We start from the raw sequence: 27455 nt of genomic DNA on the forward strand, positions 1-27455 counted from the left end.
TTTTGAAGTGAATCCTGGTCTTATCATTCCGTGTATACGTCAGTACAAAACTCTAGAGTATAACTTTTAAAACAGAATCTCAAGGGCTGGGGATTTAGCTCAGTGGTGCCGCCGCCTGCCTCACAAGTGCAAGGTCCAAGTTCGATCCCTGGTACAAAAAAAAATTTCAAAGGCACCACAATTATAAATAAATAATACATTAATAATTCCATTGCCCCAGTATTATTCAGTGTATTCAATTTCTCGGATGATCATATGTGTGTACATATGTGTATATGTATATATTTATATCTATTAGATACCTCAATTGATCTGCTTAACCTAGGATCCAAGGTAGGATTATGGAGCTGCATTTTGCCAAATCTACAGATAATCCCCCTTCTGTTTTCATTCCTGCAGTTTGTTAAAGATATCAAATCTTCTGTCCTAAAGAATGCCCCCACATTCTGTGTGATTTTTTAAAATAATGAAATGTATAGGTTCATAGTTCTGGAGGCTGAGAAGCCCAAGCCGAGGGTCTTCACCACATCATCCCATGGAAGACGGGAGAAGGGTGAGAGGGAGAGAGGGAGGGACTGAGAGAGATGGAGAGAAAGGCAGAGCATCTACGCACGTGTTTGGGCATGCAAGGAACCAAACATATCCTTTTATAACAAGCCCAATCTTGAGATAACAAACCCTACAATAATGGCATGAGTCCATTCATGAAGAGCAATGCCCCATGATGCAAACGATTCCCATTAAGCCCTGCTCTCCATTGGGGAACAATTTTCTAACACCGGAACACTGGGGGACATAGTCAAATTATAGCAATCATACTTGTTTATTTATTCATGTCTTGATGAATATGTGGGTCAATTCCATTTGGGGACTATTGTAAATAATAGTGCTGTGGATATTTGTGTGCAAGTTTTTTGTGTAAATCTTCATTTCTAATTTCTTGGGTTCCGAGGAACTTCCAAATTGTTTTCCAAAGCAGCAGGACCATTTTAAATTTGTATCAGCAATGAATGTTCCATTTTTTCTGCTTCCACACCAACACTTGTTATTGTCTATTATTATTTTTTCAAATATTATTATTTGCCATCAAGAGTATGAAGTGGTACTTCATTGTAATTTTCACTTGCATTTCCCTCATGACTAGTGATGTTGAGATTCTTTTCATGCCCTAATTTGCCCTTTGTATATTTTCTTTGGAGAAACATCTAGACCTTGCATTTTTAAATTGGCTTCTCTTTTTATGGTTGGGTTATAGATGTTATTTATATATTCTGGATACAAGAACCCTTATCAAATATGATTCGCAAATTTTTTAAACATTTTGTGCATTGTTTTCTTGATAGTGTCTTTTGAAGCACAAAAGTTTTTTATGTTGAAGTCTGATTTGTCTATTTTTTCCTTTGATTGCTTGGGTTTTGGATATCTAAAAAGCCACTGCCTAATCCAGGGTCATGAAGATTTACATCTATACTTTCTTCTAATAATAAATAGTTTTAACTTTTGGTGATTTCATTTCCATGGTGTCATTTTGAAATGTTCTTCTATCCCCTGTATTTTCTATAAACTGGTAGAACTCATACTGACACAGATTCCGGTTCTATTTTGTGTATGTCCACATGCATCACATCAGAAGCCATATGATTGCAGAAGCCTGCAAGTTGTTCTTTTTGGTGACACTAAGACTGAGGTGTGGGTTTGAATGTCGTAGCCTCATCCACCCATTATTAAGTTCTCCCTCAGCTCACCTAATACTTTAGCAGCCATTAACAACCATGGTGTCTAAACTCATTCTCTCACTAGGGGTTCTAAAACAGTAATGTTTTCTCTATATTTAAGATAGGACAATTGTATAAAAAATAATTTTTCCTCATCAACTATTTAGATATTCTACCCTAGCCAATAAGAAAGATCAGAATAAATACCTAATCCTTTTTCTTTTTGGTTTTGAAATACATTGGTTCCTTAAGCATCACAAAATTTCATTTTGTTTTTTGGTACCAGGGATCAAACTCAGGTCCTTGTGCTTGCAAGGCAGGCGGCGGAACCACTGAGCTAAATCACTGGCCCCAGCATCACAAGTTTTACACACTTTAATATATTTTATATCTGTCAGTTCACTTTTTTTTTTAATATTCACATTTTAACACTGGACACTGAGAGCTTCTTGCAATTTGGCTTCTTAGTCCTTTTGACATGACACAGTGGCATTTGATAGTTTCTTTGCTTTCTAGTGCAAATGTTCCAGCTCATCCTCTAGCTTTCCAGCCCAGACCTGGAGACAGGTATGTTTCCAAGAATTCTTAATTCCTTTTTTCATAGAAAATTGTGCTTACTGCTGCCCAGCGGGTCATTATTTCTAGGCTGGGGACAGGGCTAGAAAATACATAAGAGATAATCCATCTATACCACATAGTGATAGTTCCAATTCAAATTTAGTATTACAGGATCTTTACTTTATCTCTTGGGCGATAAAAGTGGTGTTCTTTTTTATACTTTGAAAATCTTGATTTGTGATTATTTTAACGTAATTATTTATTGCATATGTATATGTGAGGGCATGGTGTGTCGTAATACATGTGCACACTCACACACACAAACTCACATACACTAGTGTCAGTACAGTAATGTATAATTACTAACAATATTACTGAAAACAGCTCAAGATTTATCTGGAGCTCATTTTTACCTTAAAATACATTCCACTATGGTTATGGTTGTATAATCAAATTATGTTTTAGAGAAATAATTCTCTACCCACATAATTTGATTTTGTTCTTGATCTGGGGGGATTCTTTTTTCTTCCTTCTTTTTGAAACAAGTTCTCACTAAACCATGGAGTTGCCCAGGCTGGACTCTAACTTGTGACCTTCCTGCCTCAGCTTCCCAAAGTGCTGAGATTACGGACATGCAGCACCACACCCAGCTTAATTTTGTTGAGAATTCAAAACAGCTGCATGGTTTCAAAGTCAAATTTAAAAAACAAACATTCTGAAAAACTAGCTTCTACCCCGTTATCCACCCACTTTATCCCTCCTCTCACAGATAACCAATTTTATTCTTTTACTTCTTTTCCATTTTTTCAAAATTTTTGAGACAGTCTCCCTAAATTGCCCAAGTTGGCCTCCAATTTGCAATTCTCTTGCCTCAGCTCAAGTAGCTAGGATTACAGACATGTGACAACATGCCCAGTGTCTCCCATTTCTTTTCATTATAAACAGATATATTAGTATTTCTTAGGTAAGAAGCAGCATGCTATTCATTTTTTTACCCTATTTATTTAACAGTACAGCCTAAGGACCATTCCACGGCAGTATGTAAAGACTGCCCTCTGTCCTCTGCGTCACTTTAGCACGCACCGTATGGATGTCTTAGTTACTCATCCCATCCCCAGTGATGGGCACCTGAGTTCTCTCCGGTCTCTGGCCCTGCAGACAGTGCTGTGATGGAACACCTTATGCGTGGATGTCTTTTCTTATTTTTGCCTGTGTAACTTGGGGTATACCCTATAGAAAGGATTGATCAAAAGGTAATGCATGTTTAATTTTGCTAGACATTGCCAGCTTCCTCTCCAAAGTGGTTGTATCATTTCACATTCCCACCATGAAGTGAGATGTTTCATATGCTGAGCTTAATTAAACATCTCTGTGAGGGATTTTGATTAAAACCATTTTAGTTCTTTACAAAGACTATGTTTTACAAAGGGAAGGGATATGCTTAAGACCCTGCCTTCCAGATGGATACTTTATATACAACCCCCTCTCCTAATTATGTCAGAGAAGTAAGGTCCAGGAGTCAATATTCTGATTGAAAATATCACAGGCTACTTTGGGCCTTTGGGAACTACAAGAATGCTGGAAAATGAAAGGCCGCTGAAGCCACAGGGACGTCTCCGTGCGTTAGCCCTTCCTAATCCCTTACACCCTATTTATCAAAACACCGATTTGATCTGCTATTTAATGACACCACAGCCACGTGCTAGCTTCCATCCGCACCACACCACTGAGGAGCATCTTCCCCAGGCCCCTCCTCTGCCTGTCTCCTCTCGGCGTCTGAGATGGGGCCGTGTGTCAACTTGGATCTTCCTGCCCATCTCTACTTCAGACTTCTCTCAAAGCGGGCCTTTCTGCTCCCAGCGGTGAGGATGAATCCACTTCCATCTCCCTCCTGCCTCACCTTCTCATAGGAAGATGGCCAGGTCTATGCACTGTCTGCAGCCTGCTTTTCTCCTGCAATTATATATTGAGATTTCTCCATATCAGTATCCAAAGATGGCCTACACAGCAGTGGGAGGAGACAGCTGAATTATTTACTAATCCCCCATGGTTACACAGTCTCTTTCGGCCTCTTTCAAGAGACTCAGCCCACCCACTTGTGCTCTCCCTCTGCCTTCAAGATCTCACCAAATATACAGCTCAGGTCTCAACCCAAGAGGGTCTGGTTAGACTGGCAACTGCCAGAGACCGGCCATAGTATAGAGCCCAGCGGGGTGAGACCTGCTTCCAAGAGGCATACAGGCGCCCGGGCTTGTCTTCTTACGTGGTGCGCTTCGGGCTCCTGAATCACACAACTCAGAGCCTGGAGCCCCAGTACTCGATTCATATCGTAGGTGGGCTCACCAGAAACAAATGCCACCACCCACCTGACAACCACTCAAGTTGTTATTTTAATTAACACTTCACGTAGCCACTTAATAAATATGTACCTATGTACCTCTTCCACCTCGGGGAGGCTGTTCTTAGATGCTAGGGGAAATCCCTGAACAAAACTTCCCCACCACTGTGGAGCCTGTGTGGAGGGGGCAACTGAGAGGAGGGGTCATACACAATACAAAGGTGCAAGTAAGCCACGTATGCAATCTGTTGGAAGATAAACAGTGGAAAAAATAGAGCAGGAAGTGGGCGATTTAAACAGGGTGGTCAGAGCAGGTCACAATGAGAAATCACTGGCAATTACTTAGTTTTTCAGGCAACTGCTCTTTTTTACTTTTAAATTTCATTAGCACATGTTTATAGTGTATAATGACTGCGTTCATTACCCAGAGTTGGTACATAGCACACTCACCTTCCCTTCCCTCCCTCCTCAGCCCTTCCTCTCTTGGTCCCCTTACCTTCTGCAAAAGTTCTATCTCTTTGCTTCCTATGATTATCATAGGAAAAGCAGCACTTTGATTCATTTACATTTTTCATTTCTTATGTAAGAGAAACCATGTGATATTTAAGCTAGTTTCTGATTTATTCCACTTAGCAGTATGGTCTCAAGGTACAACCACTTTCCTACAAATGGCCCAAGTTTATTCTTCTTTATGACAGAGTAGTACTCCACTGTGTATAAACACATTTTCTTTATCCATTCATCTGTTGATGAACATATAGGCAGGCCACTTTCAAGATTTAGCGATCATGAATTGTGCTGCTATAAACATGCGTGTGCCTGTGTCACTGTAATATGATGTCTTTAATGCTTTGGGGAAGTTACCCAGGAAGGTAATAGTTGGGTTGAATGGAATTTCTAGTTTTAGTTTTAGGAGGAATCTCTGTCCTGATTTTCATAGTAGTTGTACTAGTTTACACTCCCACCAACAATGTAGAGGGTACTTTTACCCCACAGCCTCACCAGCATTTGTTATTATTTGATTTCTTGATGATGGCTATTCTTTCTGGGGTAAGACAGAATCTCAGTGTTGTTTTAATTAGCATTCCTCTAATGGCCAAAGATGTTGAGCAGTTTTTCATATATTTATTGGCTGTTTTTACTTTTTCTAAGAAGTGTCTATTCATTTTGGTTGCCCATTTTTGATTGGGTCTTTTATTTGGGGGGTCTAATTGTTTTGAGTTCTTTATATATTCTAGACATTAGTCCTCTGTTCAAGGAACAGCTGGCATATTTTTTTCCTTATTCTGTAGGTTGTCTCTTCACTTTGTTGTTTCCTTTGTTGTGTAGAAGCTTTTAAATGTAATATAATCCCATTTCTTGATTCTTGATGTTAGTTCTTATGCAATTGGGGTTCTATTTGGAAAATTCTTCCCTACCCCTACATCTTCAAGAGTTTTACCTATTTTACCTTCCAGTAGATTGTTTTAACGTTTAGATCTTTGACCCATTTTTATCTTAGTTTCATACATGGAATGAGACATTATGGGTCTATATTTAATCTACATGTGGATAGCCAGTTTTCCCACCATCATTTGTTAAAGAATCTATCTTTCCTTCAGTGTTTTTTTGGTCCCTTTGTCAAAGATCAAATAGCTAAATGTGCCTGGGGTTGTTTCTGCATTTTCTATTCTGTTCTGTTGATCCACATGTCTATTTTTGTGTCAGTACCATATTGGTTTTATCATATGGGTTTGTAATATAACAACGTCCAGGATTGTGATGTCTCCTACTTTGCTCTTGTTGCCTAGGATTGTTTTTGCTATTCTGGATCTTTTCTGGTTCCACATTAATTTTAGGATTGTTTTCTTTAGTTCTGTGAGAAGTATTGTTAGTATCTTGATCCGAATTCCATTAAATCCGTATATCAGTTTTGGAAGTATGCCCATTTTGACATTAATGGTTTTGCCTATCCACAAATAGGGATTATCTTTCCATTTTCTGATGTTTTCTTCAATCTCCTTTTTCAGCATACTGTGATTTTCATTGTAGAGGCCTTTTACTCCCTTGATTAGGTTAATTCCTAAGTATTTGTTGACTTTGTATCCTGCTAAATTACTGAAGTTAGTCACTAATTCTAGGAGACTTTTGGTGGAATTTTTGAGTCTTCTATATAAAGAATCATACTATCTTCAAATAATAATAATTTGACTTCTTCCTTTCCTTTACACATCCCTTTCATTCCCTTCTCTTGCCTGACTGCTCTGGCTGATGTTTCAAATACTATACTGAACAGGAGTGGTGGCAGTGGACATCCTTGTCTTGTTCCTGATTTAGAAGGAAAGCTTTCTGTTTTTCCCCCATTTCATATGATGTTGGCGGTAAGTTTGTCACAAGTGGCTTTTATCAAATTGAGAAAAGTTCCTTCTAGATCTATTTTCTTTGGGGGTTTTATCATAAATCAATGTTGGATTTTGTCAAAGGCTTCTTCTGCACCAACTGAGATGACCACGTGACTTTTGTCCTTTCTTCTGTTTATGTGATAAATTAAATTTATTGATTTGGATATGGTAAACCTTTTTTCTGTCCCTAGGATGAAGCTTACTTGGTCATGATGTATAATCTTTTTGCTGATTTCTTGCATTTTCTTTGCCAGTATCTTATTGAGAAATTTAAAACTATGGGACACTTCATGAATCTGTGTCATCCTTGCACAGGGGCCATGTTAATCTTTTCTACATTGCTCCAATTTTAGTATATGTGCTGCCAAAGTGGGCACTCCTCATTCTAAAGTTGCCACAAGTCAGCCATCACTATTACTGCCATATCCATTATGATCCCAAATGTCAACGTAATAATAAAGGTGTATCTCAGTATTGTGCTTCCCTGGAGTTGTGTTATTTTAGAAACTGCTTGACATGAGCAGTGAGGAGCTAGCTTAGGACCTGAACACCTCTTCTGTGACCCAGAAGTATTTGTTCTTGAAAGCTGCGATGCAATGGGGTTTGAAGAGTGTTCCAAGTGGTTCTTCTGTCTGGATCCTATCTCACAGAAGAAATTCAGCCTAAAACTGCTGTGAATAATTTCCCCCCTGGTTGGGAAGGACCGAGTGACACAAAAAGTCAGGGGAAATGGCACTAACCTAGCAGACTGAACACTAGGGTGCTCCCTTCGCACAATTTTTTGCTTTCCATTTTACCTTGCCATTCATCATTTCAGCCCTATTATTCAGCTTCTATTTCTTCATGAAACAAAATCTAATAATTCATCAATCTCCTCTGATTCAGACAAATCATTGCTGCTGTGAGGTGAGCAATTTCTGCTTGGCCACAAGGCTAAAAGCAACAGTCAGCCAACCATAGAGTGAAACCATGAGCCCAAATGAACCTTTCCTCCTAAAAGGTGTTTTTCTCAGGTATTTTGTCACAGCGATGAAAAGCAGACTAACGCACCTTTTGAATCTGTGCTCCTCTGTATGCTGCCTCTCCAAACACCAGCACCTGCCTGGTCCTCCCAGATGAGCAGCCCTCATGAAGTACAAGCTGGGGAAAGCCAGGCTGCAGTTACATCCATTCTCACCATGAGACTATCTTGAGTATTTTTTTCTCATCTTCAAGTCAAGATTCAAAGTCAGGTTGCACTTAATTCTTCCTTCTGTCAAATATCCGACAAGCTACCTGCCAGGGGCTCTGGGGATGCTGAGGATCCCAAGATGGTCACTGGTCCTCCCTACAAGGACATTGTGGAGTCTTTAGGAAGACAAACACGAGGAAAGTGTGGGGTACACGCTACAGGGGTCACAGTGTGTCCACTGGGGTCAGGGAAAGTTCCCTAGAAGAGTTGAGGTCTAAGCAGAATCCACCCAGACAAAGCAAAGGTTCTGGCTGAAGAGAGGAAGAGTGGAGGAGCCAGAAAGAGAGAAGCAGGAGGGCAGCCAGGCCAGGCCTGCAAGCCCAGGGCCGGAGCACTCAGAGGCAGCGGACTGGAAAGTGCTTCTAAGCTTCTCGGTCTTGACTTGCAGGCAGTGAGAAGTCACAGCGGGGCTTTAAGCAACCAGATGGCAAGGCAAGGACCCCCGGTGCAGAGCTAAGAAATATCAGAAGCCAGGCCAGGCTGGAGGCACAGAGAGAAGCTGACAGGCTTGAACAAAGGGGCAGCAGTGGGTGTGGAAAAGAGAGAGGGGTTCAAAAGCAAGGGAGGAGGGAGCACAAGTTGGAACAAGTCAGAGGCCTGGCTCTGAGCCTGGGCTCTCCAATCATTGGCCAGGGGACCCTGAGCCTCCACTAGTTACTTAATCCCTACCTACTTCACAGGGTTGTTGGAGGATTAAATGGGATAACCCAGGAGCAAACAAAGTGTCCTGTGTACACCACAGTACTGCAAGCACCCAGGACTGTGGTCTCATAGGAGCCTCACCCCCAGGAGACTTCCAATGGCCCGCACGGGCACAGACCTGACCTTGTGTCGCCTAAATTCTCTACTAAGACAGCCCTTGGTCAACCTGATCTCCTTTCCAGACCCAATTTCCTTTTCTATAAAACAAGAAACCTGAATCAGATAACCTCAGGGTCTCTGCCCTGAAGTTCCATGGTTTGGTTCTCTTACCTGTGTCTCAACTTCCATGGTCATACTTATCTGGCAAATGAAATGATATCAAAGGACTATTCATCAATAGAAGGAAAATAAAAAACTAAGCTAACGGGGGACTGATTATGAAAACTACAATGAAAATGTGCATGTTCTTTAAATGCCTTGAAAAGCCACATTACTGTGCTCCATTCAGAGAGTAATAAAATTCAAAGAGTTTCCACTCAAAAAGAAATTCTTATATATAGCACCTATGGTTCTAAAAGGTTAAAATATCATTGGTCTGTATATTTACCCAAGAGAGACTAAAAGAAGTGTACAGATAAAGACCTTCAAAGGAATGTTCATACCAGCTTTATTTGTAACAGCCCCAAACTGGAAACAACCCAAATGTCCATCAACAGATGAATAAATAAACACATGTGTTATATCCATAAAACAGAACACTACTCGGCAATAAGAAGGTCCAAACTTTAGATAGAAGCAACAATACAAGTAACTTCAAAATCATCATGTTAAAAGAAAACCCACAGAGTGAAAGAAAATATTTGAAATCATGTATCTGATAAGGGTCTGGTGCCTAGTTTATAAAGAACGCTTAAAATTCCAGGACAAAAATATAAACAACTCAATTTAAAAATTGATGGCAGACTTTAATAGACATTTTTCTAAAAATGATATACAAAGCCAGGTGTGATGGAGCAAGCCTGAAATTCCAGCACTCTGGGAGCCTGAGGCAAAGATTCACAAGTTCAAGCCCAGACTGGGCAACTTAATGACTTAGTGAGACCTTGTCTCAAAATAAAAATATAAAAAAGACTGAGGATGTAATTCAATGTGAAAGTCCTGGGCTCAGTCCTCAATACGACCCCCGACACCCAAACACACAATATACAAATGGCCTACAGCAAATGAAAAGAAGCTCAGCATTATTCATCATTAATGAAATACAAATGAAAACCATGAAAAGATCCCACTTCATCCTCAACAGGATCGCCATAAAAAAATAACAAATGTTGGCAAAGATGTGGAGAAACCATTACCTCCATTTACTGCTAGAGGGAATGTAAAATGGCACAGTGCCCTGGAAAGCAGTTAGGAGCTTCTTTGGTAAATTAAACATAGAATTACCATATGACCCAGCAATCCACTCCATGATACATATTCAGATGAGCTGAAAACAGATGTTCAAATAAAAACTTGGACATGAACGCTCATTCCAGCCCTATCCACAAGTCAAAGGTAGAAACAACCCAAATGGCCATCAACGGATAAACGAAATGTTATCTATCCATACACTGGACTATTAACCAGTCATAAAAATGAAGTACTGACACATATTACAACATGGATGAACCTTAAAGGCATTATGCTGTGTGAAAGAAGTCAGACACAAAAGACCCCATATCACATTATTCCATTTGCATGAAATGTCCAGAGTAGGCAAATTCACAGAAACAGGAAGTAGATGAAAGGTTTCTGGGCTGAGGGGAGAGAGGATAGGAAGTAACAGTTTATGGGTATGGGCCAGGGATTTAGCTCAGTGGTTCTGGCGCCTGCCTCATAAGCACAAGGTCCTAAGTTCGATCCCAGGTACCAAGAAAAAAAAAGTTTATTGGTATGGAGTTTGCGTTTGGGCTGATCCAACTGTTCTGGAACTAGACAGCAGTGATTGTCGTATAACACTGTGAATGTACTTGATGTCACTGAATTTAAAAACAGCTACGGTGGAAATGTGACTGCAGTAGTGTGGGTGTGGCCATCCTCAAGGGCTCAGGTCTGGGAGCTTGGTCCTCAGTGGGTGCTACGGAGCTCTGTGGTAGGGACCTTTAAGATACAGGGCTTAGTGGAAAGCGTTTAGGTCACTGGCAGTGCAGCCCTCAGAAGGGACTGATTAGGGTCAGTTCTCCCAAGAACAAGCTGTTATAAACTGAGGTCACCTAATACATTTGCCATCTTCTACATCAGCTGTTTCCTTTCACACTTTGCCCTGTGATGCTGCCCCTGAGGGCGCCAAACTAATGAGGCCTTTGGATCTTGGGCTTGCAGCTCCCAGAGTTGTGAGGTAAAGAAAACTCTTTCCTTTAGACAGAACCTAGCCTCCAGTATTTTGTTATGATACATAACAAAAAAAAAATGAACTAATACAGAAATGCTATATGGGTTTTATCAATTTTTTAAAAATATTATTTCCAAAGTAAATTATCTTGCTGAATGAAAGAAGCTAGACCTGAAAAAGTGCATACCTTGATTCCACCTTTATAAAATCCTAGAAAACATAACTAATCTTTAATGATAGAAAGCAGATCACTGGTTGCCTGAGGGGCAAGGAGTTAAGAGGAATAGGGAAGGATAAATTATAAAAAGCATGAAGCAACCTTTGGGAATGATACAAATTTGTATTATTATCTCAGTTAGCTGATGGCTTGACGGATGCTTCAAACTTGTGTGGCTTGGTGCACTTCGGTTACTCCTCTGTAAAACTGAAAAAAGCAAAAACCCAAAAAAGAGCTTTATAAATTATCACTGCACCTCTGAGCCACAGAATGGCTGAAGTGCTGTCTGAGATACACCAAGGAGCTCACTGTTTCAGGGATCCTCACTGTAAACCCTTTTGCAGGTCAAAAACAAATAATCTTTTCCTAATTTACTGATTCGATTCAGCCTGCTTTTTACCACAAGCAAAAGAGCACCTGCATCAATGTCTCCAGAGGCAGCTCAAGAAGCCAGTCTGATGGAGACCGACCAAGTTCAGTGTGGCCAGCTTTCAAGTCTGAAATTCCTTTTGCTATTAATAGAAGCCTGAGGCACTTCAATCACTGCTGAATCCTGGTGTTCTGAATTGGTTGAAAAATGGGCCAGGAGAATTTGGCAGGCACTCACTTTGCAAATCAAACTATAGTATCTGCTATTATTTTAGCACATGCTGAGAGGATTATAAGTGTTTATATATTCTCCGTGAGCATCAAATTCAGGTCTTGCCTAATGTGCATAGCAAGCAGAGTGAGGCAGTGCATCAAACACCAGGGTCAGATTTGCTCATGGAATGTAAACTGGCATATGGATTTCACTTTACACCAAAAGGCACACTGACTCCTAGGAAAAGAAAAAAAGAAACATAAAACAATGTCTTTCATTGGATTGCTCAGTTTGTCTCATAAACTTGACCTACTTTCAAATTTATTTCAGTCATTTTTTTCTACAACATTTTCTTTGTAAGTGAAGAATTATTTTAAGGAAAAAGATATTTACATAAAGAAGAAAGGATCGCTTAAATTTACAATAGCATTTTCCATTCTCAGTTCCATCCACCAGTTCTGTCAAAAATGCTATTTTCTCAGCATCTTTGAGTCCCTGGAAGGTTGTGACTCAGTTTCCTAGTCTGTAAAGTGGGGACAATAATAGCTCTTCTGTCACAGGGTGATTGTTGGATTAAGTCGTTAAATGGATTAAACACACATAAAAGTCTTGGCCTAGGAGCTGCATACAGGAAGCACAGAAGAAAGGTTAGTTGCTCTTCACTTAGGGTCATTGTTCCCTTTAACAGGTCAGAACACTGAGCCTGGGGTTAGTGGTGCCAACGCTGAATCCAGAGCACGGAACACACCTCCTCCTGATCCTTTTCGCTCCTCAACACCACTTTCTCCACCCATACATATTTTGTGTAGGAAAATAAGAGTCCCACTCTGGAACAGTCAAAAGTAGATATTTAATTTAAAGATAAAAAGCCTGAACAGGCCAGATGTGGTGGCACACAAGCCTGTAATCCCAGCGCTCAGGAGGCTGAGGGAGGGGGATCACCTGGGCTACTACATAGTGAGCTCAAGACCAGCCTAAAACTACACATTGAGACTCTGTCTCAAAAGAAAGAAAAAAGAAGAACAGAACAAACTGGTAGTCACCAACCAGTTAAGGGTGCAGGGGAAGTCACCAGTCATTTTTAAAGTCTGCTTCATGTAGTGATTTTTTTAAAAGGAGATAAAAGGGTTCTACAAAGAGCCAACATAGCTGTAAAAGGATACCTAAAAAATCTCATAAACTAGTAAAAGTTACATCTGCTCCCACCCAGCGCATTAGCATTGGAAGGGTTTGTGTTCACCCTGCAGGGACATGACAAAGCTCTCAACCTCCAGGCCTCCCGTGGGAGTGAAGAGGGAAGGAACGGCCTTCAGTCAAGTCACACTGAGTCGACGCTAGAAAAGCCCAGGGGCTCGGGAAATGCTCGTGGGCTGGGGCAATGCAGTCATATTTGCAAGCCTGTTTCAAAGTCTAAACCCACCCATTCTAAAGTGGTATTTATCTTCCTAGTGCCACATATTTCATTGAAAGTTTTTTTCTAATTTTGTCCGGTTAAAAGATAAAACCACTAGATGCAAATCCACTAGGAGACAAGATATTCAGGGGGCCTCATGGAATCACCTCACACAGCACTCTAATTACAAAGTGAAAACTGCCCCTCTACCATGGAAAGATCTGGTGTCACCCTGTTGACCAAGGGGTCAGACTTAATTGGACACATCATCTGCAGCGTAGCTGCCAAAATGCTTACCCTGACCCTGGCCTCAAAGAAACAACCAACATCTGCAGAACAATTAGCCAGAAATCTCTGACCACGGGCGGAAAGAGGTGGGGACATTTGGTAGATAAAAAGCAAGAGACCCCACAAACCAGGGGGGTTAAAATCCAGCTATCATGAGACTTTTATTTTTCTAACAATTAAAGAAAGTTACAAATCTAGTGTTTATTAGAAAAAATATTTAAATAAGACTAACTTCCTTAGATATAATAACATGGTTATACAACTTTCAAATAGTTCAGGGGACAGAGAGGGAGAGAGGGAAGGAGGGAGAGAGAGAAACAGAGAGAAAAAAGAGTAGAGAATGCAAGTGCATAGGGAAGACCAAGGAGGAACCCAAATGTAGTCCCCGCAAAGCAAAGTGTATGTTAATACGGTCAAAGTTATATATCCTTGGCCGAAACAAATTTGAAGAACAGTGCATGAAAGTTGCAGTCTCAGAAATAACAGCAGGCAGGCATGTCTCCCATTGGCTTGGGAATGGGAAGTAAAATGTGTTTGCTTTACTTTGTAAGTAAAAATATCAGCTATGATTTTACACTTTAAAAGGTTCATCTTCACACCACGGCTTGAAGGGTGGCACATGTTCTGGGGTATGAACGGAATGCAGGTACTGGGTTTATGAAGGACTGGAATATCCTAACCTCGAACCTTGATGAGCAGAGAAGAAAATGTGCCACCTGGCTTGTCTGGCAAGAGGACAGAGCACGAGATGCCCTGGAGGGACCCTGCTGTGGCTGAAAAGTCCTGCTAGCTCGGGGCAGGATAGGGAGGAGACAACACCTCCAGAAGCCTTTCTCGGTCCGGTCCGTGGGGGCTGGGCACACCAGAGCCACTGGCTAAATGACTAAGGTACAACTGGCCTTCGACCTTCTCTCCCCAACATCCAGGCGAATGAAAGATGAAAAACTGAGACTTCTCAGTTGAGCATGACCGCCTCCTCACCGCATGGCCTGACCTTCATTTGCCTAACCTGAGAAACAAGAGGGTAGGCGACCTCAGCTCTCAGGTGCCCTCTCTAGGTACCTGAAGGGCAGCTGGTCTTAGAAAGAGTGCAATGCTAACATGAAGGAGTAACACTTTTTTGTTTTTTGTTTTTATTGTTTTCTGTGATGGCAATAAAACATTTTCACTGAAAAAGCATGCAGGGCCGGGGATTTAGCTCAGTGGTTCCAGTGCCTGCCTCGCAAGCGGAAGGATCCGAGTTCGATCCCCGGTACAAAAAAAAACCAAACCAATCCAAAATAAACAAACAAATATATATATATAGAGAGAGAGGGGCCGGGGATTTAGCTCAGCTGCACCGGGCCTGCCTCCAAAGCACAAGGTCCTGAGTTCGATCCCTGGTACCAAAAAAAAAAAAAAGGGCTGAGGATTTAGCTCAGCGGTTTTGCCGCCTGCTGTGCAAGTGCAAGGACCCGAGTTCGATCTCCGGCACCAAAAAAAGAAAAGAAGAAAAGCTATGCAAACCACCATCATTTGCACCACCCAGAGTCAGAACTGCTGTTAACATCTTTACGCTTGTTCTTTAGATGTTTCTCCAGGCTGGAAGGCACTGGCAAACACACAAACACAAACACACATGAGTATTTTTTAAACACAAACACGAAATCCTTGCATATATGCATTTGCAGTATTTTTAGTCAAGGATGTCATATGGTCCTTATTTCACACCAATGAATGCAAAACAGCAACATCATTCTAACCCCGCAATAGTACATGATACATGATTTATTTTCCCAACTGAGAAATACTTAGGTAATTTCTAATTTTTTGCTCTTCTAGACAATGTTGCCATAAATATCCTTACATGCATTCTCACTTGTGCACATAACTGAAAGTACGTATCAAGATTTAATCATACAATTATGTCCCTTTTTCAGCAAGGTTTAAGAGATATCTTTTCAAATATCAAAGCTTCTCCATGATCCCACCCTGCTAGCCCAGGAGGACACATCTCTGGCCCGAGGCACCCATGTCCTTCAGAGGCTCTGGGGGAACCACATGAAACTGAGGCCCAGCTTTGGGACAATCAAGATCTTTGCAAAACAGAAAAGAATTTTAAAGGCAGGGAGCTCCGGGCAGGTCTCTGCAGCCTATGTGGCCAGGCTCCGCCACAGACCTATCAGATGTCCATTTACGATTTCTGCCGCTAAGCACACATCCCCGCCTGCCTGGGTGTAAAATATCCAATTTGTTCAGACGAAAACTATTATTCTGGACATATAAAAATTATCAGTCTCCTAAACTGAAAACAGTACTCTTTTTGCAAATTCAAGGATTTTTTACTTAACCTCCCAAAATAATTAACACCATGAAATAATTATTTTTGTAATTCCCCCAAACGTTACAGATTAGAAAGTAGTTTAAAACTTGCTCCTTTTCACTGACATCAGAATCTACTCTTTTGAGCTTAAGTTTTGTCACTGATCCAGATTTTCTTTGCAAATGCCGTGGAAAGCATTTCATTCTTGTTTGTGGTGCTTGTTCTCACTGGTGATCCGTCACAAACAGGCATCTATGCTTACGGCTGAAACAGCCAAGTAGAGCCAGATCCTCTCTCAGAGGAGGGGAGGCAGGAGGAGACTGCTCACCCAATTTAATCTTTGGAAGGATGCACCACTGATCACTGTCAGCCCCTGGAGAGGCTGGCTTGGGAAGGTTAATCGCCTTGTTCAGGTCACCTACTTGGAAACACAGGGTTTTTTTACCCTCCCGGTCAAAAACCAATAATTAACTTAGAGCAAAGAAACTTACATTTACCAAAGTCAGGCAGATCTTAAATTGTTCCGTTTAATCAGGAACTCAAGCTGAAAAAAGAAACTTAGTGAAATTAATACATGCTTACAAGAGATAGTACCTTGTCTACTCCTGACACTGGCAATCAGATTTAAGGGTGGCTGTAACAAACTTCAAAAACATATCTGGAAAAGAATCTCAGAAGCTGCAAAATTGAAAAGTATTTAAAATGTCCAGACAGCCTGAAGTGGGGTTTTCCGGGTGTGGGCCAGAGTAGAAAGCGACCACGGAGAGCTGAGAGGTCGTTAGTGTGATCGAGAGAAAGCAGGTGCAAAGGAAAGGCAGAAGCAAATGGCCTTGGTGAATCTTTAAAGCAAATACCCACATTAAAGACAGGAGAAGCAGCGTGAAAACTATCTTCACAGGGTGATAACCACCCCCTAAACACATGCATGACCCCTGCCTTTTATTTCTGAACACATGGAAAGATTTATTCTGCAAACTGAGCTACAAGTTATTAACACGTCTTTGTGCAAGTTGCCTCTTTGTGCCCATAAAGTACATTAGCATCAATATATGCCATCTCCCCTACAGGCCTGCTGTCAGCAAGTTGAAAAAGTTGCCTTGTAAACCATCAGGAGACTTCCTTATAAAATCCAGCAAAAGATGTAGGAAAGCGGGGATCAATTACTTTGACTGTAACTTCTGCTGTTGTGAAGACTTCATCCTGTTAGGTGGTTATGTGCAATGTATTTGAAACACAAGAACAAAATATTAGGGGGATGGGGCCCTTCCCTTCCACCACCTCTGCAAACAGCTGGTGGTGATGACTTGTCCCCAAACTCACTGTGTCCAGGCCTAAACCTTGTAGAACTCCTCAGTTGGATGGAATTTAAAGTGACCACCCACTGAGTCAGTAAAACTATCAGCCCACCGTGGTGGTGAAAACCAAATTCCTGATTCAAAAATGTCCCCCCTTGATTACAATCAGGCTTCTCTGGTCTACTCACCGGTGGGAATAAGCAACACGAAGCATGCCGGCATAACATGCATATTACCAACATCCAGCCAGGTTTGTCAACCAGAAAAGGAAGTGCCTTGTGTTCTTTTCTACAAACTGCTAATTACTGTCTTTTCTCTAATTCTGGGCTACAAATCACTTCCTTTTCTGCAAAACTTTTCAACAGTCTATTCTAAATCCAGCTACCAGTCCATTACCCCTCTGTGGGTCCACAGCAACTTTCCCTGTTAAAATACACAGAATAATATCAATTCCATCATTACTGTGGCAGGAAATACAACGCTGATGAAGTGGCATTTTGTGATCGAGGAAACTCATTCAAGCTTTCAGCCTGCAAAGGGAACAGGGCTGAAAGAAGAGGGTTGGGGGGATGCTGCTTCGAAATTCCTTCTGAGAGTTTCAACTCAGTATCTCATGCTCCTCCCATTCTTAATTTCTCTGTTTGGTTCAGCCTATTTTAATTTCTATCCCTTGGTTAGAGCCCAGTTCGCAACACTTCGTGTATTTTTGTTTATCAAAGCTCTGCATCAAGCGATATCAGTCTGTCTACCTGAGGACTGGCTGTCTGGGCAGTGAAGAAATATTAGCTTAAACTGGACTCGAGAACCTATGCCACAAGAAAAATAAACCTGGGGGAAAGAGAAACTGGATAACACAGGATCATTTCACCATGAGTCAATCTCGGTTGGGGTTTCCCCCTAATGACTATTAGGGCAAGCAAAAAGATCTTGGAGATGAGAATTCCCATTCCAAGCGGTAGATTTAGGCTTTTTAAACAGATCAATTTGACAAACTGCTAAGGAGGCTGCAAAATAAGAAGCAGACAGAAGAATAAAAGCAGTGAACAAAATTTCCCTTTACAGCACTGGCTTTAGAGGCGCTCTCTGCGCACCATATGTAGTCGCTTGCTGTGACTAATGGGAACAATGTACTACATTTCATAATACTGATCTCTTGGGCCATCTGAGAAAAACTCGTAACTACATGGTTATATGTACCACCTAAAAATACTTATTGTGACAAAACTCCCCAGCAAAATTTTCTTTAAAAAAAAAAAAAACCTTCAAGAAACTTTCTAGAGAAGCAAACTTTTCAGAATGTAAAGAGGCCGCCCTCCCTTCTTCTGTTTGAGTAAATGCTTAAGCCTCTCGGATGTTTTCCTTGCCTAATGCTTATTTTGCTTGCAGTGTAAGGTGCTGCTTAAAATTTTTGAAATTCCATCTACAAGTATATTCCTATTTCTCCTAAAAATGAGCTAAAACTGATGTTAGAAGTAGCTCTGATATTAGAAATTCCATCTTCTTTCCAGAAAAGGACCAAATATGAGTGTGAGGCAATGTCCCCTTTTAGCAAATTTTTATTTCCTCCCCTGATTCTGGATATAATTATCAGCAAGCAATCAAAGTGGTAGACATAACATACAACTCGCCTGCAGATCACAACCTAAGGGTTAAATGGAAATCCCTCCAAAGGCAGAATGTCTGTAAAATTATCTGCATCAGAGTTGCTATTTGTAACATTTCCTATTCTGAATCAGGGGAATACTTACTCCGCAGGGAACGCTGTAGTTCTAAGGTCACGCAGAAGACTATAAACTAGAAATCAAAACAGCATTTATGTCTTCCTAAACCACCAACAAGTTAACAGGTGACACCAGCTATTAAATGCTAAACCAGAACTTTTTCTATTTTTATAACTGGTTTTTGTTTGGTCATAAAAATTGTCTGGAAAGGAAAAAATAAGTCATGTTTACTTCAATATGCAAACTGACGGCGTGCATTAATCAGGAATATCTTGCCGCAAATCAAGCAATTTAGGAATATCACCTGTGTGGTTCACTTCATACAAGGTGTGTGCATTTGGTTAATTTTCACCATGATTAGTGACACACTTTGTAGTCCCATCTGATGGGCTGAGTTCAACTTTTCGCTCAGAATCAAGTGACTGCTTTCACTCGGGCGAGAGTTGTAAAACTTGTGACCTAAAATTTGATTGTCTGATGTTCACTAAGGTTAATAAAAATATAAATCAAGGATTAGGTGTGATTTTTCAAAGCACATAATTAAAGCCAAACAATCTTGGGAATAAAATATGAATGTTTGAGGAGATAAATACTTATAAGGCATTTACCAACAAACATCAAAGTTCTCTTCTGCTGTATAGGAAAAATTGTATACTTATTTTCTGAAATTATTCTGATTTCTTAACCTTATCCCAAATGTCTTCTTGAGGTGCTATTTATAGTTTTTGCTGCCCAAACAATTTCAATAATATGAGACACAATAATGGCTCCACATTGGCACATTTCGCCCCAAAATATCACAAGATATTTGTGATATGTGTCTATAACCTGGTTGACAGTCTACAGATACTTCTTTTAGGTAGAAGTCAAGAGTACACAAGGGCAGAAATGGCATGGAGAACTCTTAACTGAAGCTAAGAATATAATGAGAAGAAAACTATTCCTGATTAGAGCCAAAGTACTGCATAGAGACTAACTTAGATGCGGTCTTTTTAAGTATGGAGACTGACTTTCAACACGCAAATCAGTTTCTATTCACCATCAAACCTCACGTGTTTAGCTGTTTCAATGTTCTACAAGGCTGTTCTCTTAAGACCAAATGGAATACATGTGAACAGAAATCCGTTTTTATCGCAGTCGCTAGTGGTTTTACAAAAGTAATTGATTTCACCCAAAATGAAAGCCATTACTAATAAAATTCAGTCACCACAGATCTTAAGAAGTGAAAAGCATCTTGTAATCCTTAAGCGCTATGCAATATGAAGATTACTGCTACGTTCATCATTTTGAAAGAGAACAGAAGTTCCCCATTTACCAATTACACAATAACCTCACTGAAACAATTTGAAAAATTAGTGGTCTCTTAATAGTATCTAATATGTGTTTCACAAGAAAAGAATTTCACCCAAAACCTGAGCTCACGAATATCTCGAAATGCCAAGGTGGACATTCATATTGCAGCAGAGGACAGTCTCCCCACTACTTTTTCTCGAAGATGGCCGGTGCAAACAGCACCTCATAACTACGTAAAAATGGTCGCTCAGATTAAATTATGCAAACGTAGTTTCAAAATAACCTACTCGAGTTTCAGCACATTAAAGATGGACCTGCAAAGCATTTGCCATGTTGCGCCTGGCTCCAGCGGAACATCAGTGAGGATTGAGGGGAGCACAAACCCCAAATCACCCTTATAAAGATTCTAAACCTAAGTGCCTGAACATCAAATCCCACAGGCACATTCACAGCCTTGGACCTGATCCCTGCACCCTGGATCCGTCACCAGTGCAAAGCCAGGCAGAGTCATCAGGCCCTTGAGATCCCTGCTTGCACTGCAAGCAGAAGGGGCCATCTTTGGTCTAATCGTTTAAAATTAGATATCCCAGAGAGGGAAGTTTCAAAATGGGGAGGGGAGTGGTGGTGGTAGATTTACAGCATGATTTATTAAGTATATGAGGTAATTAAAATATATTTTAAATAATCCACTTCCCATAATCAGACATTCATCTACAAAGATTTTTCTGTGAACATAAAGTTTCTACTTTTCTTCTACTTAAAAATAAGTAACAGAAAAATCCAGTGATTCTGATACCAAAGTAATCTTGATAAGTTTAATACGCAGTTTAATTTCAAGGCATAAGACACTGGAGAAGCACGTCAGATGTCTCCAAATGAACGACTGGTCCAATAGGATTTTCTAGTAAGTAATCTCTAGATTTAAACAGTTATTTTTCTCTGTTCATTTCTATTTATGTTAAACACTAAAGAGAAATTTTAAATAATGAGTTACATAAATTGTCATTCCTATTTAGTGTTAGCTGAAATAATCTGCAAAACAGGAAAATAACAATATGAAATATTTCATTTTCAAATAGTCAGAAACTCTTAGTAGTTGAAAGTTACATAAAATATGAAGTGTTTAAAAAATAAATGCACTTTTACTATTCCACCAGTCAATACATAGGGAACCATTTTGTTCTGAAACACGAAACCTGCGTTATTGGTGTCAAATTTGAATTTTCCCTTTTTCTGTTACCTAAGTTTATAAAACCATAAATATTTACCGCTATTTACGTCCACCTACACCCCGCGCTAGTTAGTTTCTCTAACTACATTTTAGTAAGTTTACGCGACCCCCAACATCCCACCCACGGCAGCATTTTAGGGTACTCTGACCCACAGCTGGATCCCGCTGTATTTATTTACGTTCATAAATCTAGTTTCCGTTAGTCTCTCTGGAAAGCTCACCCTTTGCTTTCCCACATTTCTTACACTAGAGCCGCGGACTTGGTCACAAGCTGACCGAGCCTGCGGGAGCGTGCAGGTCCTCCAAATACATCAGCGTTCTAGGCCTCAAACTGTCAAAAGCGATCGGAGCGAAGAGAACGCGGCGTCACCGCTTTGCTCTTGTGTCCCCCGAAGTGCGGAGGGCGCTGGGGCACCCAGACGGCAGGGCGAGGAAGCGCTGCCCGGGCCCCCGGAAGGGGCCCCGGGAAGGGCCCAGCGCCGTCTCCCGCAGCCGGCTGCGGGCGGACCTCGGAGGGGCGGCCGTCCGCGAACCCCTGGCTCCGCGCTCCGGGGGCAGGGGTGAGGGGTCCCCGGCCACCTCCCCGCCCGGGCCGCGAGGCTCACGAGGTCAAAGTGGCGCCCGCGGAGGAGGCGGTGATGCCGCCGGGTAACCGGGCTCTCCCCGCCCAACCTCCCAGCGCGGGCGGCCCCGAGGGTCGCAGCGGGTGAGGCGCGGGGTCCGGGCGTCCCGAGCGCTGCCCGCGTCGCGTGCTTACTTTCGGGCGAGCGAGGCGGGGCCGGCCTGGGGCGGGGGCCTCCCGCGCGGGCCGGGGGGCGCAGGGGCTGCGGCGGCTCCGACTCCGACTCCGGCTCCGGCCGGCCGCTCCGGGCCGCCGGGCCCCGCGTCCTGGCTCATGGCTCGGCCCAGCGCGGGGCGAGGTCGGCAACGCGTCACTGGCCGGGCCCGCGCCCCGGCCTCGTCCTTCCCGGCGGCGCGGGGAGGAGGCGCGAGGGGCGGGGAGGAGACAGGGCCGGCGCCGCCTCCCGTCCCCCGCCCGGCCCGGCCGCGCCTTCCTGGGGACCCCCGCCCCCTCAGGTCGCGGCGCCCGGGAGGCAGCTCGGCCGCTCCTGCTCGGGGCCCAGAAGCAGCAGGTGGGACGGCCGTGGGTCTCTGCTCGCTTCTCTTCCCTGCAACAACTTCGCGACGGCAACGACGAACTCCAGCCTCCTTTGTTCCGGACGTTGATCGGCCGAACCTCCGAGGAACGAACCCGCCCGCGCCGCTGGCCCACGACCCCGCCCTGGGGCGCAGCTCCGCGTCTCCGCGGGTCCGGGTTAAGGCAGAGCCCGGCCCGGCAGAGCCGTCCAGGAGCTGCGCAGAGACCGCGCGAAGAGGCCGCCCGGGACCCCCCACCCGCTGTCGGCTCCCGGGGCTCCAGAGCTTGCGGCGGGCGGGCGAGCGGTGCCTTCGCGCCCTGGGAGCCGGAGCCCAAGCCGGCGGCCCAGCGGCCTCGAGAGGAGTTTGCCGCGGGCCTCCGGGCCACACGGGGAGACTCCGGAGACGGGGCCTCCGAGACAGCAGCTGACTGAATTGCCTGCGAGAGGATCGCTTGTCTCCCCAGACTTGCTGTCGAGGTTCCCGCCAACGTCGAAGTCCAAGCCTGTGCCTCCCCTGGTTCCTGCCGTCCTACCCCGCTGCATGCTACAGGCTCGTCCTCTCCTTTCTGTTCTTCCCCTCGCCTTGTTATGCTTCCCCCTCCTCCTCCTCCTCCTCCTCCGACAGATAAAATTTTACTCTAAATCCCTGTATTCGTAAGGATCAGATCATCACAGTGCCCAGAACTGAGTCTCCCCCAACACACTCAGGTAAACACTGATGTCTGTCCTCCTTTGGCAAGTGAGGAGGCAGTGGGGTGATTTACCGGGGAATACGTGGCTAACGAGAGGCGGAAGAAACAAGAGCCTCGCCAGATTCTCTAAATGGCTGCTTCATCTGTTTGTCTTTACTGTTACATTATTTTTACTGTGGTTTCATAAAACCCCATCTTCTGCCCCAACCCTCATCCACAGACTTCTTTGGTGGAAGGAAATTAAAATTAACACTGCAACTCTCTCAAAAGTTAAAATTAAAATATTTTCAAATATCTGTGCTGAAATTTCCTTCTGAGACTCTTCCAAACACCTCTGGGAAAAGGGCTTTGCAGTCCCAAAGACAGAGCGGTTTGGGGGTGCAGACTTCCTGGCCGAGTGAGGACAGCGTCTGAGTGTCAGTCACCAAACGCTGTGTGAATTGGGAGTGAGGAGACGCCCGCTCCTGTGGGTCAGAAACAGCGCATCTGCTATACTGGCTGTACGAGGCGTTCCTGTGGCAGTCACTACAGACAGGACTTGTTACATCCCCAACTTGCAGCCAAATGCAGTAACAGATTTCAAACTCCAGGAAGCTGAGTACCTGGAAGTCACAATATTGATATAGTAAATCCATCCCCATAACACTTTTAGTAGAGGGGACCCTATTATATAAATCCGGCTCTCTGCATCTTAAAAATAATGTACAATGGCCAAATAAGAAACACTGGGTTTATCTGGTATTCACTGGGCTTTTCTTGCATCATTTCCGTAAGTCTGAAATTTTCAACATAAAAAAAAGTAACTGTTCACAAGGTGTTTTTCAGAAACCCTATTTCCATGATTATGGCTTAATATGTGCAATTTAAATGTTGTGTAATTACTAAAATTTAACTGGAAGCAGATTCAAAGGGAAATAGCACTGCAGCGAAAACTCTGAAGTTAGCGCATGCTCTGTCTGATTCCCCCACTCCTCCAAGACGGTACTGGGCAAGCACTTCCATGTTACGGGTCAGACATCATGTGCATTAAATGGCTCCAGCGGAAAAAAAATTTAATTTACCTCCTCTCACTTCTTTCCAAGAGTAATGAAAAAGCATGAGAACCCTACCTGGGGTTGCAGCCCTGTCTCTGACTGTCCCATGCCCTTCCCCGTCCTCCCAGGGTGCACTGCACAGCTACCAAAGCGACAACAAGGCTGAGTCACCCCCTTCACAAACGGGAGTGTGACCGCAAGGTGAGAGAGCTGGACACATCTCTTTGTCCCACTCTGTAGAAGCATCCCGATCCCAACCTGCAAATAACCTGCAGTGAAGCGGAATGGTTATTATTGCTTATTAGTGCATTCGGCATTTAGCAGAGTCAGCTGTGACTGGCTTGTCATCTTCATACTCAGCCCGTGAGGTAACTGCTGCTGTCAGTTTTATAACTGAAGAAACTGAGTCTCAGCTGTAAGAACCTGCCTGGTCACCCTGCTTTCAAGGGACAGGAGCACCGCAGGAAGCTCAGTCTGTCCTCAGAGCTCACCCTCCCTCGCCTCTACCCTGACCCCGTAACAGAGGTGGGGCTGAGACCTCGCCTGTCTTCTGCCGTGATGCTGCCTGTCCTCCATAGAGTACAAAATGTCACCTGCATTATGATTCAACTCTGTCACTCATGTCCACCTAGCCCAGTGATGTCGTAGGAGAAATCAAACTGACAGTCCCGTGAGAAAAGTTAACGAAGTGACGCAACTTGGCAGGAGGCGGCAGGAAGAAGCAGGAAGTGGAACCTAGGTCTCTGTTATTCTAGGGTTATTCTCAAACATCCCGGGACTCTGACACTCTGCCTTGTTTCCTATCAATAAACATTCACTGAGTTCCAGACTCCAGTCCTAGAAGTTTTCTCATGCTTTATTTCATTTGCTATCACTACTCTGCAAACCCAGAACATTGCTGCACCTGCCAGCATCTCTGGGATGCCAAGCAGCAGTGTGGAGGTTCGGCCCTGGTCTGTATCCCTGTGACCCTTTGAGCTTCTTTTGGTACCAGGGATCAAACTCAGGTCCTTGTGCTTGCGGGGCAGGTGGTGGCACTGGCTGAGCTAAATGCCTGGCTCCCTCTGAGCTTCTTTTCAAAGAGGAGGAAGTTCCTTCCAAGGTGACTCTGAGCATTCCTGTCTGCCGATGGGATCATTTAAAATGCGCTCTATTCTATGATCTACACTATTATTTTAACAGAACAGTTTAGTGAAGTTGAGAATACCCAGAGCTGGTGAAGCCAGACAGACCTTCTACACCGGTGAGTCAGTGGCTACAGCCTCTTTGGAAGTGAGTTGCAATTGTCCATTAAAACTGCAACAAGGGAAATGGACTCAGCAGTTACCTCTAGGAATTTATCTCACCGGTTTATTTGTAGCACTAATCAAAGCTCCATGTTCAGGGTAGTTCATTGTGGCACTGTTCATAATAGCAAAAGCTAGAAACAAGCAGAGTGCTGCGCATAGGAAAATACTTACATAAAGATGATGCCTACTGTGAAGGGATACAATGTGGCTCTCCAAAGACAGGCAGATCTCTGTGTGCTGCTAAGGCATATTATTAAGGAGTAAATGCAAGTTCCTCAACAGCATTGTAGTATGACTAAATCTGTGTAAAATCCAAGGGTATAGATCACTTCTGGAAAAAGTATGTAAGTAATTAATTGTTAACATTAAATACCTCTGCAAATTGAGATAGAGCAAGAAACTGACTTTTATACTATTTGAATAATTCAGATAAAATTTTTTGAAATACATACTACTTGACTTTTTTACTATGAACATTGTATTCTTTGTTAACTAATGGCAAAAGTTTAATTTGCTTTTCAGCTAGGAAACATTAACAACACTTAGTATATTAACAAGATGTTTATTATTAAAGCAAAAATTCATCTGAAAGAATGAAGGAGAAAGACACTGGCCGATGTATTATCCAGATTTAAATCCTACCCTTTTGATATCCTAACAACTCTAGTAGAGACTGTTAAATAATTAAATCATTAAGTTGCTGGGGGAACTGTTACCTGAGTGTTGAGAATAACAATTTCCATTTCTCGAGTGGACTCTGACAGTCTGCCCATTTTACAGATAAGAAAACTCAGGCTCAGCGAAGTTTAGCCACCTGGCCGCTAGTGAGCGGAGGCACTGCACCTCCCACCCCACTCTGTTTCTCCTAGAGATGAGCTTTTAGCCATTCTGCCTGGGGTTTCCTGGTGAAATGGGGCTTTTGAGACTGGACACCCCTCTGTAAATCCTCAAGGTCTGAGCCTTTCTGCTGCCTCCACTATCTCATCTTTTGGTTTCCCTTCTCTCCACCCTCCCTGGCTTCTCTTGTCTACCCCCTGAAGTGAGCTTTGTCTATCGTTCGTCCCTCTGTCAAAACCAGCCTTTTACTTTGAAGTCCATAGAATTCCTACAGAAGTTTGAAAACAATCATAAAATAAACTCCCATCCTGGCTTCACAAAAGATCACCTCTGTCTGAAAACCCAGGAGAGGCTGTGGCTGGAGGATGCTGTTTAAAAATAATATGGTTACTCATGGAACTGGATGTGCATCTGAATTTGAAGGAGACAGTCAGGGAACTTTAGCTGAGGAAAAGTGAGGACACGACCCATGAGGCTCTTTTCTGCCCAACAACTCAGAGGACTCCCTCATTGGCTGGAGGGAAAGCTGAGCTTCCATCTCTCTGGTGAGGGACGTATCACCCAGGGCTCTTTTCCTCTAGTCAGCCCCACAGGTGTTGTGTTATAGTCAAAGTAGCAGTTGGTTGGGAGTCAAGAAATCCAGGGTCTGGACCTTTGGGTGCACCCACTATCTCTGAACAGAAAAGCAGTTGTTCTAAACCAGCAGGGGCATTGGCACCTTTGCCTCCCCTAAGAGCACTGTTGTCCCAAGCCACGGGGATAATAGCACTGCCCTTCCACCACTGGTTGGCAAAACACCAAGTGAGTCCACAGCCCGGGCTTTGGGCAGCATAGGGAAGGGCAACTCAGCATGGCTCCCTGGAAAATGGAGCTGCACGCTATGATTGGATGAGGCCAAGAAGGAC

General features: G+C 43.0%; 1 protein-coding gene and 1 non-coding gene across 2 annotated transcripts in view; both read right to left on the reverse strand.

Annotated features, from left to right (window-relative positions):
- The window catches only part of Rbm20 (RNA binding motif protein 20), a 213398-nt gene extending 186942 nt beyond the window's left edge, over positions 1–26456 (reverse strand). Inside the window, 2 exon segments of the mRNA XM_004839020.4 lie at positions 22317–23227; positions 26430–26456. Coding sequence (XP_004839077.2) covers positions 22317–23227; positions 26430–26456 — 938 coding nt within the window.
- Positions 7265–7369, reverse strand: LOC147825752 (U6 spliceosomal RNA). Its single transcript, XR_015440621.1, has one exon. It is a non-coding gene; the product is annotated as a U6 spliceosomal RNA (small nuclear RNA).
- Positions 26457–27455: the final 999 nt, after the last annotated feature.

The sequence above is a fragment of the Heterocephalus glaber genome, unplaced genomic scaffold (genome assembly GCF_053883595.1).
Source record: "Heterocephalus glaber isolate CG9 unplaced genomic scaffold, H.glaber_assembly_v1.0 deba00001497, whole genome shotgun sequence".
Taxonomy (NCBI): domain Eukaryota; kingdom Metazoa; phylum Chordata; class Mammalia; order Rodentia; family Bathyergidae; genus Heterocephalus; species Heterocephalus glaber.